The 12,008-nt window shown below is 33.6% G+C and overlaps 1 protein-coding gene across 3 annotated transcripts; it reads right to left on the minus strand.

The window, feature by feature from the left end:
• Positions 1-5,975: 5,975 nt before the first annotated feature.
• Positions 5,976-10,961, minus strand: LOC129916949 (transmembrane protein 256 homolog). Of its 3 annotated transcripts, XM_055997215.1 has the most exons (4): positions 10,875-10,961; positions 10,626-10,805; positions 6,220-6,510; positions 5,976-6,153 (listed from the first exon to the last, which is right to left on the minus strand). In XM_055997215.1, the coding sequence occupies exons 2-4, from the start codon at positions 10,719-10,721 to the stop codon at positions 6,010-6,012; spliced, it is 531 nt and encodes a 176-aa protein (XP_055853190.1). In that variant the 5' UTR covers positions 10,722-10,805; positions 10,875-10,961; the 3' UTR covers positions 5,976-6,009. The 3 variants fall into 3 exon arrangements, with proteins under 3 accessions (XP_055853190.1, XP_055853191.1, XP_055853189.1); XM_055997216.1 differs by lacking the exon at positions 10,875-10,961 and having other exon boundaries at positions 6,220-6,492; positions 10,626-10,868; XM_055997214.1 differs by lacking the exon at positions 10,875-10,961 and having other exon boundaries at positions 10,626-10,868.
• Between the last annotated feature and the right edge of the window lie 1,047 nt (positions 10,962-12,008).

Genomic DNA, 12,008 nt, shown 5'->3' on the forward strand with positions numbered 1-12,008 from the left:
CAATTGATCTCAAGAAACCCGTTTCTATTGGTGTTGAAGTTGGTTTTGAATCTTCCAGTTTATAAGTTTTAATCAATTGATGAATCTTGGATTTTTGGCTAAGTTTGAACGATCCATCTTCTTCACGTTTTATCTCTATACCGAGATAATGTTTTGCTTCACCCAAGTCTTTGATCTTCAAATGCTTCTGTATGTCATTATAAATACTTTTCACAAACTCTTCAGAACATCCAGCCACCAGAATGTCATCAACATAGAACAACATGAAAGTTGTTTGACCAGTGCTCTCTTTTCTTGAAAACAAACATGAGTCAGCTGTCGAAGACTTAAAACCCATTTCAAATAAGATATTTGTTGCTGTTTTATTCCATTTTCGGGCTGATTGTTTGAGACCATAAATACTTTGACTACATTTCTTGACTACATACATTGACTTGATTTCATCTCGTGCAGCTTCAATCCATTTAAGTTTCTCTGCTAATGGTAAACGCATTACTTCTTCCCATGATTCTGGTTCTTTGGAAACTTCAACTTGTGCCTTGTACGACAAACGAACTGGAGGAATACCTTTATTTGAACGGTTTGATTTTCGCACTTCTTGGACTTGCGCTTCTGGTTGTTCTTCCTCAAGAATAGTTTCTTCATCTTGCGCTTCTGACTGTTCTACAAGAAAAAGTTCTCCGCTTTCCGCCTCTGACTGTTCATCCACAAGAAGGGGTTCGTCTTGAAATATTGTCTCATCTTCGATGACAGGAGGCTCACTAAACAAAGTGCTTTCTTCTGTTCCAAGTTCTATGGCAACATACTCGCAATTTTCTTTAAGATAAGGATTTGACGTTTTACTTTGGAAGGAAGCTCTGTTTTCTTGAAGATAAGGTTTTGACGTTGCTTTGTTGTCTAGATACTTTTCATTTTCAATTATTCTCAAAGACCTTGAAATCCAAACTCTATTGGATTTTGGATCTAATATTCGATAACCTTTTGAATTTAGATCGTATCCAACAAGAACACCTTCCTCAGCTTTGTCGTCCCACTTCTTCCTCTTCTGTTTTGGAACCAAAGAAAATACTTTTGACCCAAAAACTCTTACATGACTCAAATCAGGCTTATCTCCAGTGAACATCTCAACTGGAGTCTTCTCGAGGTTGCTACTTGGTAACCTATCCTGCAAATAGGCTGCTGTTAAAACAGCTTCACCCCAGAAACGATTTGGAAGATTGGCGTCAAGAAGCATACACTTCGCTGCTTCAGTAAGGGTTCGGTTCTTACGTTCTGCTACACCGTTTTGTTGTGGTGTATAAGGAACGGTGTACTGATGTTGAATGCCTTCTTTCTTAAAGAATTGTTCCAAATCTTTGGAAACATATTCCTTGCCATTGTCAGATCGCAAAATGACTGGTTTTCTTCCAAAATTATTAGCCATGGCCGCAACATAGCCTTTTATAGCACTACCCACTTCATCTTTCGATTTCAGCAAATGTACCACTGTATAATCAGTGCTGCCATTTCGAAATTTAAAAAAACATGATTTCAGTTCAAAAAACATGATTTATTAAAAAAAAAAGCAAAATTTGAAAGAAAATGAACAACCACATCGTGACTAGGGGGGAATAAAACAAATTATTTCGAGTGCAATTTAGAAAATAGTATAAAGTATCAGAGGTATAACTACACAGGGTACTTTTTGCAAAAATTCTTAAAGTGAAAATTATCAAACTCATTTTATGATGGAGAATTCTTAGATCTTGGCTTCAAAACCTTTATAGTTTTTTTTCGCGAAAAATTGCCCTTTGAAGGAAAAAATAATTATTTGCTTTTGTAATCTACCCACTTTTTTTTCAAAAGGTGGCCATTGTTAAATTACAAAAATGGCGGGAATAAAACTTTTTTTCCCTCGGAATTTTTTGTGCGATCCTGAATCTCCCTCGGAATTTATTATTTTCAGGGAGCAAAAAATCGTAAGAAATGATGTCTAAATTCCCCTGGAAAATTGATTGCCGATAACAATAAATTCCGAGGGAATCTTTTTATGATCATTTTCACTCCCATATTTAAAACATGGGAAACATTTCGAGGGAAATTTTTATTCATGATAGCCCCCATTAAAAATAACAGTTCATTTAGTGAAAAAGATTGTTCTTTTACAAAAAGATTATAAAGATTTTTCTCTTGGATTAAAAAAAACATGATTTTGAGCACGAAAACATTAAAACATTATTTTAGTTTAAAAAACATGAAAATCATGCTAAATCATGATTTCTGGCAGCCCTGGTATAATTTGAAAAATCGTCAATTAGTGTTAAAAAGTACCTGTTACCGCTTGAAGTTGGTGTCTGCATAGGACCGCAGAGATCAGAATGGATCAATCTGAATGGTTCCTTTTCTCTATTTTGCCTCACTGGGAACTTAGTTTGCGCCAGCTTCCCTTTAATGCAATGCTCACACACAATTTTGTCAGAGCACCTCTTTATGTGTATGCCAGTTGCTAGATTTTCTTTTACAAGTCTCTCGATAGCTACTGGATTTCTATGTCCAAGACGACGATGCCATTGATGAATGCACAATGAACTTTCAGCTCTACAGGACATCTCAAAAGATTCTTGCAGTTTGTAAAGACTTTCATCTCGCCTTGCTTGAGCAATCACTCGTGACCCTTTCAAGATTTTGCAAATATTTTCTTCGAAAATGACTAAGCCCTTGATTAGCTATTGTTTGCACGGAAAGGAGTCCACCATCCAGCTCAGGAACGTATAAAACTTCTTTTAAAAGTATCTTAGGATTTTCGCCACAAGGTACATGGCATTTCAACCAGCCACATCCGATTCCTGAAGACATCACTGATGAACCATTGGCAAGATATATTTTTGTGTTGTCATTTTGAATCGAAGTAAAGAAATTTCTGTCATTGGTCATATGAATTGTGGCTCCGGAGTCGATGTACCAACCACCACACTGAGCTCTTACTTCTGCACAAACTTCAAATGACAGAAAATCTCTGTTATTGATGTTCTCATTCATCGTCGATGCTACAGATGACTTGACATGATTCCCCTTTTGCAAAGAAGACTTATATTTGTAGCAGTCTGCTTTCACATGTCCTAATTTGTTACAGAAGAAACATGTCTTTACTTCTTTGCCATCCGTCTTCTTCGGTTTACTAGATTTCGGATGCCTTCGGTAATTACTTTTATCCGCAGAATACATAGCAACTTCATCTTCAGTATTACCACCATTGCTTTCAAGACGTCTTTGGTATTCGTCCAACATTTTACCAGTGACATACTCAATCGTTAAATCAGCTTCATCTCGACCTTCGAGAGCAGTAACGAGCCCAGAGTAAGATTCTGGCAGGCTTATCAAAAGAATAGCAACAACTTCATCTTCGTCTAAAGGTTTTCCTGACGCTCTCAGGGAACCAACAACACGCAGAATTGCATCTATATGGCCACTCATTTTACCACCAGAGTAATGAATACCATATAATTTTCTTCTCAAATAAAGTCTACTTCCATAAGTCGACCTTTCATACTTCTTTGTGAAAACTTCCCAAATACTCGATGCATCTTCAAGATGAGCAATATGCATCAGTTGACTATCTTCAACGCTTAAAGTTAGATAAGCTTTTGCTTTATTATTTTTCTTTTTCCATTCATCATTGGCATCTGTTGGTTTGGGTTTGGTTACTACATCCCAAAGCTCATCCCTTATTAAAACGGCTTGAATTTTCGTCTTCCAGAAAATATAATTTCCCCCATTCAACAAGGAAACATTCGCTTTCAAGTCCATTCTTAAATTGCAAAATTTCTTTTCAATAATTTTTCAAAAAAATATTATTATTTATTTTGCCAAGATGCTAGGCCCATGACCTAATGAAATAATGCTGTTGGAATATGGATATTTCCTTTAGGAAATAAAAAGAGAACGTCTCAGTTGAAAATGTTTTTTAATAATAAAATATTAATTTGATTTTTGATAACAAAAAACAAATTAGGCAAATTCAATTTAAAACAAATTTTATAAACAAAGTGTAAAATAATTAGAGTAAAAAACACTCTGAGGGCGTATTTTCAACAAATTAGCATAGGGGACAAATAGTTATAGCTTGGTCTATTTCCAACATGTTTTTTTTTTTTTTTTTGAAAAATACCTACAAAGAAAACATTTAAACGCTTGCAACGATATCTTTATGAAACAAATGGTTCTGGTTAAAAACCTAGACTTCATAAACTCAAGAACATCAAAAATAGTGTTGTTTTTCCTTGATTTTCTCCGTTAAACTATACATATTTATTTTTTAATTGAAAGATTTATTTTCATAATGATTTTTTGGAAGTAAACGAAACTAGAAGTATTGCACTTGCGAAGTTCTAAAAAACAAAACTTTTTTAGTCTTTAAATCCAAAATTATATTGAAGAAAACAAACTACGACAATTTCCATTAGAAACAGCAATTAAATGAAGTTGGATACGTGAACCCAAATATGTAGACTTATAGAGTAAATAATAGCAGGCTAAGGACACTTTTTGCAGTAGTTAGAGCAATTGAGAAGAAAAACAATTCTAAACAGGGGGTCTATTACGTAATACGAAACGAGCGGCAAGTCAACGATACTGAAGTAAACGATAGTTACGACAAAGAGCGATTATGTAAAACGATAAAGTCGTTTGGCCAAACTAAACCGAAAAAAATATTTTTTTGAGGCTCACTTCCATTCTACCAGCATACGCAATCATATTATGACAGCTAAACGAAAACGATAGTCAAACGATAGGTAAATGGCAGTCGTAAAGATTAACGAGTATCGTTGAAGTAAAACGATTATTGTAATACGTAGTCGCATTTCAACGAGAACGAAGTAGTTTCAACGATTATCGTTTTACAAAATAGGACCCCAGTCCAAATTTTGAGAATTGAGGTAAAATTGAAATTAAACCATTTAATGAAAGCAAAATTTCACTTTTTGCGTCTTCATGACTTTTTTTTCCAAAAAAAAGATTGCGGGATTAAATTTTTCTTAAAATGATGTGGAATCGACTCATTAAAAAATGGACGTAAATTGGTAAAAAAAAACCATAAAAAAATCTACGACCAGTTTATTTATTATTATTCCGAAAAAATCTTGTTTCTAAAACTTTTTGTTAAGAAAAGAGATTCTCGACTAGAATTCTGAATAATAAAAATTTTAAATAAAATATATTTTGACTTATTTTTTGTATATCTCCTTTATGTAGGTACATACTACTTCCCATTATGTAAGCTGGGTGGAGTAGTAGAAAAAAAAAAAAAACAAAAACATTACCTTTAAAGCGTCGCAACTAAAGGTGTGCAATGAATGTCATTAAAACAGTTCCAAGACATTCGATTTTATAAATGGCTGCATTCAAATCCTTTAAAACAAAATCATCTCTCATAGTATTACTCAGTGACATGTTTTCCTAAATTTTGTATAAGAACGAGGAGAAACTAGCAGTTTAGAGAAGGCAAATGAATGAATTCATACAAACCTCTAGTGGCAAGGTGGCAACACTAAATAGCTAGGCAACACACATGTGCAAACTTGTTACCTCTAGGCACAGATAACTATCAGCTGGTATAGCGATGATGGTAGATCGTACTTTTTAAAGCTATGATGTTATTAAAATTAACGCAGCCTTACAAATTTACAAACAGATAGACACGTAATCCTTTGTTCCGTAGGTGCCAATTTACCAAAGGCATTTTTAAAATTTAAAAATGATGATTCGCATCAAGTTCTCGATTTAACATTATTCCTCTTCTTATTTTTAATAGTAAAACATTGATTTGTTCCATAATTTTTTTTATTTATAATTTATATTTATATTACTTTAAATATTGGTTTAAAAGAAATCAATTAAGGAAATATGTTTCAAAAAAAATCTTATCATATGTTTTTGATACATTACAAGTAAAAAAATAAACATATTACAAAAAAACTTCAACACTCTTGCGTGTGTACATTCAAACTGAAACATAATTTAATCAATTTTTTACAACAACAATGTTAACCATGCAACAATCAAACAAAAACCACCCATTGGAGCTAAACGGCTTAAAGTTTTTTCACCACTAAGAGCTCTGTAATAGAGAACGCCACTGAATAGAAGTGTTCCTGTAGCCATTAGTGATCCGGTCTGAAAGTGTTAAAAAAAAAATGTTTTAAAACGACATACATATTAAGTACGCATTATGCTACTCACCAAAACCGGTCTCTTGGCCAACGGCACTGCCATCAATGCAATAGAATGAAAGAAATGAAATCTATTTGCAGTTTCGAAAATTGCCTTCGATTCTCCCTTATCCTGAATAGCAAGAGTTCTGTGACTACCAATTGCTCCTAAAATTACAGCAGCAGCACCACTTGCACCTGCTAGGCGTACAAAATTGTAGTTTCCTCCGGCAAGTCGCCAAAGTGGAAGAGCATTCGTCACCATTTTTGCTGTGTCGGCTGTTGTTTTTGCAACTACGTTACTCTGCTTGGAAACGATTCCCTTCGATTTATAGTATTTATGTTTGAATTGATTGAACATGAAATGAATTTGACAAGTTATTTTGTTAGTATGCATTTGATGAAGGCACACATTTTATCATGAAAAAGATTATATTTTAAGGTTTTAGACGACATAGCACACGACAAGAAAAATATCTAACTTGCTACTCAATTTATATAGGAAGACATGCAAAACGAATGGGCGTGTTCTGTAATAACTTCTCAAGAAGATGCCCTGCCCAATCTTATCAAAGAAAATTTGATCTAGAAGAATTTTTTTTCGAATCTATCGGCCGATATTTTAGTCGTTCCGAGAGCAAATTTATGCCCACACTGGGCAGATAAAATATTGAGTTGGAAGTGATAGATAGATAGTTGGCCGACAACATAACGGCCTGTTTTTTAAATAAGATGCTTAGATATACGAGGACAAGGTATAGAGTTCTCAGCCTGAAACAGTTACAGCGAACTCATCAGCGTAAATTTATAAGTCCTACAAAGGCTTAAATGTTACAAGCTCAAATGACAATTTTCAAATTTGTATTTCATTTGGTTTTCATTTTGGTATTCATTTATGTCCCTTTCCACTTCTTCATTGGACCCGAACGCTTCCGAGATACAATTTTTTTATGTTTGGAACCATATGAAAGTCTGATAGTGGCCATTCAGGGGGAAATAGACTAGTACATCATACCCCAAAGCCAAAAAACTTTTGTGGAAAGGTGAACTGATTTTTTGTTCTTCTCAAAACCAGGGCTGCCCTCATGAATTTTGGCGTCCAGCTGATCACGAAGTTGGATTAATACGGGTCGAAATTGTTCAATCCTTCTCGCATCCCAAAAATCTATGGCCATAACTTTTCCCGCAGTGACGATCGGCTTTGCTCTTTTAGAGCGGAACTATAGGCTTCCATGCACCCCTTATATTGTTGTTTTGTTTTGTTGTATAGCGGTGGATCCAAGACTCGTCCATAGTTACAAATCGCTGCACGAAATCAATCGGATCCTTCTTTAGACAGCCCAAACACTCCTCCAAAATTCTATTGCGATCTTTTAATCAGTATTAAGCAAATGCGGCACCCACCTTGCTTAGCGATTTTGCATGGCACAAGCCAATAACATCTTATGGACCTAATCGATGGTTTTCGCAATGGGTGCTGTTTTCAGCCTTTCTTAATGTGCGTCGGTTGACGTCGAATTCATTCAAATCAAAGAATTTTTTCACTGCCCGCTTCAAGTTTTAAATTTTAACGAGTAATAACTGAGGATGATTTTGAAAAAAAATTCTTGTTACCAAAAATTTGAAAACTGGCATATAGTACAGGAAAGATAGACTTTTTCGTGGAACGAAATACAGGACGGCTGAATTTTTCAAATCTGAAAGAGGGGTATTAGAAAAGCTTAAGTCCTGGTTTTCGGGACGCCACCCCCCTGGCGAAATCCACCATTTTGGAAAACGCGAATCGCTCTATATCTCCAAAACTATGGGTCCTATAGAAATTGTTATCAGACCAAAGTTATTGGAAATTCAATTATCTTTTTCTTTGTAATACATTATTTTTTTGAGCGAGCAATAGTTTTGAGGTTATGTTGTTTTAGTTTATTTTTTTTCGGTTTTTTTAAGATTTTATCATTCCCGGTATCAGTTACATAATTTTTTAAAAAGCAAAAGTTATAGACCATCAAATTTCCAATAATTTGTTATATTGGTCATGCGATGTATAAGTCGAAAGTTATTGATCTAAAACTATAATCTAAGTGCAGGAAAGTTAATAAAAAAAAAGCCATTTTGTGGAACGATGTACAGAAATGCCTTTGGTAAATGCCTGTTTTTTTACTAACTTTCCTGCACTAATATTATAGTTTTCAGATCAATAACTTTCGATTTATACATCGCATGACTTTCAAAAATATACCAAATTAATTGAAATTTGATGGTCTATAACTTTTACTTTTTAAAAAATTATGTAACTGATACCGGGAATGATAAAATCTTAAAAAAACCGAAAAAAAAAATAAATTAAAGCAACATAACCTCAAAACTATTGCCCGCTCAAAAAAATAATGTACTACAAAGGAAAAGGTAATTAAATTTCCAATAACTTTGGTCTGATAACAATTTCTATAGGACCCATAGTTTTGGAGATATAGAGCGATTCGCGTTTTCCAAAATGGTGGATTTCGCCAGGGGGTTGGCGTCCCGAAAAGCAGGACTTAAGCTTTTCTAATACCCCTCTTTCAGATTTGAAAAATTCAGCCGTCCTGTATTTCGTTCCACAACATGCCTGTTTTTTTACTAACTTTCCTGTACTAATATGAGCTTCTGACATTTAAGCATATGTGGGATTTGAAAAATTTCGCTTATGACATCATTCTTCATACATCCTAGGATGGATGTACAGTATGATGGCAAGACCTATAATTACCTATGGTGCGGTTGCTTAGCACAAAATAACCGATCTTGCAACAACTAGGAAATCACTAAATAAAGTAAAAAGACTCATATGTGTCTGCTATGAGAACAGCAGCAATGGAGGTTATTTCAGATCTAACTTCACTCAACATAGTTATTGAAAGTGCTGCTAAGGGAGCTTTCATGAGATTTACCAAGGAAGGAACTAACTATAACTTTGTGAAAAACTTCAATATACATCTCAGTATTAAAAAAGATTGGGAATTGAATCTATCAACTACTCTTTTAAAGAAAGTACTATCAAATGGTATACAGATACAACAGCAGAAGGTACAGGTGCAGGCGTCTTTGGGTCTTGTACCAAACTCTAAATACCAATGGGTCAATTCCCAAGTATCTTTCAAGCTGAGGTAAATGTTATTGTAAAATGTGCGGAAATAAACCTCGAATTAAATCACCGGAATAAAAACATTGCCATTAAGTCTGAAAGTCAAGCTGCCATAAAAGCACTTAAATCCTACGAAATCAATTAATGTTGGAGTGTATAGGAAAACTTAACGAACTTAGCAAAATAAACAAAGTCACTTCCCACGGGGACCTGGACATATTAAGGTCCAGGGGAACAACGAGGCGGACTCTTTAGCAAAAGCGGGAGCAAGTTACTCTTTAATGGGACCCTAACCGTATTGCGGTGGAGACCAGTAGAGCAAACTGGTCAAAACTACCAAAACTGCTTCTCGGTAAATACAACCGAGAGCGTTTTTAAATCCTGTATCCGTCTAAGCAGGAACAACCTCAGGTTAATCACTGGTCTTCTCACGGGCACTGTAAGTTAAGAAGGCACCTAAACATTTTGGGTCTAGTAAATAGTGCAACATGTAGATTCTCTAACGAAAAAGATGAAACATCAGATCACATTCACACTCGCCTATCCGAAAGCCTTATTCTGGCAAACCTAAATGATACCTCACAAGTCACAAGAACCTCACAAGGTGAGGATAACTCGATTTTGTGAAGATTTATTTATCACAAACTGAGTTGTAACTTGCTTCGGAGCAGATCACAAATTTAAGTTTTTATTTTTATTTCCTTTGATTTGTGAGGTTTGCCAGGATAAGGGTGTTAATAGCTGCGTAACTATCTGTTAATATAGCAACATTTTGGATTTGTTGTGGACTTTGTATTTCGCATGAAGTTATAAACCCTAGACGACAAAAATCAAAGCTATTGGAGGTTTGGAGTGTTTTCTGAGGCCTAATAATAAGTTAGAGCAATTCAAATTCCAGAGATCCGAGTCCGTCACTTTTTTGCCCGAAAATATAAACGGAAAAAAATAAAGCCTGAACTGGCTAAATATAAATGAGCATACTTCGGTGGTAGTTACCCGCACCTGTAACAGATTTTGTTTAGCAATAGAATTTTTATTCAGAGGGTGTATTTACGATTTTCTTGTTATGAGGAATTTGGTATAAATATCAGATTTCAACTTGAAACGAATTTTAATCGACATTTTTTGTTTAGTCATTGTTCATTGAACAAAACACACAAACACCTGTGAGCCTGTGACATAACACGCATTTTATTCATTTTAATACCAAAAAACAATAAAAATATTAATTAAAACCAAAGAACTTAATTAATAAGAAACTTTTTAATGAAAAAGAATGTACAAATTATGGCAAAATATTGGAACGAAATACTCACGGTACTTTTAGCCAAACTATATGTGGTATTTATGACGGCTTGACTGATTGGATTTTTGAATGCTAGATAACCAAGTGCATCGCCAAGTGATGACATTTTTTTTTGTAATTATTTTTGGTTGCAAAACTAGGGTATTTTTTTAATTTATAATTTTTTACAATTAGAAAAGAATCTGTGGTGCTGTATATATATTTAGAAAAATGGTTGCAAATTACAAGGTGCAGAATAATACAATAAAAGGAATTTTACCGCAAGTAAAAACAACAAATGTTTCTGTTTCTGAATACCGATAGTCAAGCTGTAGGGATTACAAGTGCTATTTTTGGTTAACACCAATTTAATAAAAATTTTATACAATTACTTTTAAAAGAAAATATATTATGTTAAACTAGAATAAAATTAGTCCAATTTATATTTATTAATGATGCAGATAATATTTTTTCAACTGCAAAGCTTCTTTTTGTAATTAAAGTTACTTAAAATTTTAAAAAGCATAAAATTATCTTATTACAGAGGGATGGTAGCCCTAACAACAAATACACAATTTTTTGACATTTCTTCTCTTCATTTGAGTTCGAGACTCGAACTAGGTTTGTTCCATGAGGAATAGAAAATTACAAATTTCAGGTGCGTTCCTTTTGCACTTGGTTATACTAAAATAAAGTAACATTTTCACTCCCTTTTTGTTAAGTAATGTTATGAGTGTTATAGCAATTACCATTGTTGCTTTTTTTTTATATAATATAATATATATATACAGCCCTATTTATAAACTCATCATAGACAGTACATAGCATTATGTACTCTTTATAATGTCTTTAAACAGAAAATTGTCATTTATAAACTTTATGCAACGTTTAATAGAGCTTGTATAAGCTAAACGCGTTTTTAGGTTGTTTAGAGCTTGAATAAGAATATATTTTGCTTAAATGTCATTTGAACATCAAATAATTTTCAGAAAAAGAAAACACAGCAATCATTTATATATTTTTTATGTCATTGAAGATTTTATTTTTTGAATTATATTTATAATTTTGTAATCAACTGAAACAAAATATAAGAAATTGTGTTTCTTCGAGATTTTTTCCTGATATAAGATGTCAGAACTTTTGGCTGCAGTACCTACATATGTACATATAAAAATGTGGGTTTTCTTTTTACATAGAAAAAATGATTTATGCATGTTTCTTTTTAATTGATGTAATTTTTTTGGAGCATGTGAACAATTTGTAAGCAAGAAGAACAAATGAAATGTGTTTTTTTTTTAGATTTTCTTCTTTATATGACATCAAGAACTTTCGCTCACGTTTTTGTTTTTTTGTTTATTTTCAAATCAGATGGAGTTATTTTATCGACAGATTTTTCATTTTTAGTACTTATTTA

This window comes from Episyrphus balteatus, chromosome 3 (assembly GCF_945859705.1).
Source record: "Episyrphus balteatus chromosome 3, idEpiBalt1.1, whole genome shotgun sequence".
NCBI lineage: Eukaryota > Metazoa > Arthropoda > Insecta > Diptera > Syrphidae > Episyrphus > Episyrphus balteatus.

What these genes read in the sequence shown, in the direction of transcription:
- LOC129916949 (XM_055997215.1), bottom strand. Translation starts at nt 10,721, where the DNA reads ATGTCATCACTTGGCGATGCACTTGGTTATCTAGCATTCAAAAATCCA. An exon ending in ATAGTTTGGCTAAAAGTACC is followed by an intron (nt 6,511 to 10,625) that starts GTGAGTATTTCG and finishes TATAAATCGAAG; the next exon opens with GGAATCGTTTCCAAGCAGAG. An exon ending in TGGCCAAGAGACCGGTTTTG is followed by an intron (nt 6,154 to 6,219) that starts GTGAGTAGCATA and finishes TAACACTTTCAG; the next exon opens with ACCGGATCACTAATGGCTAC.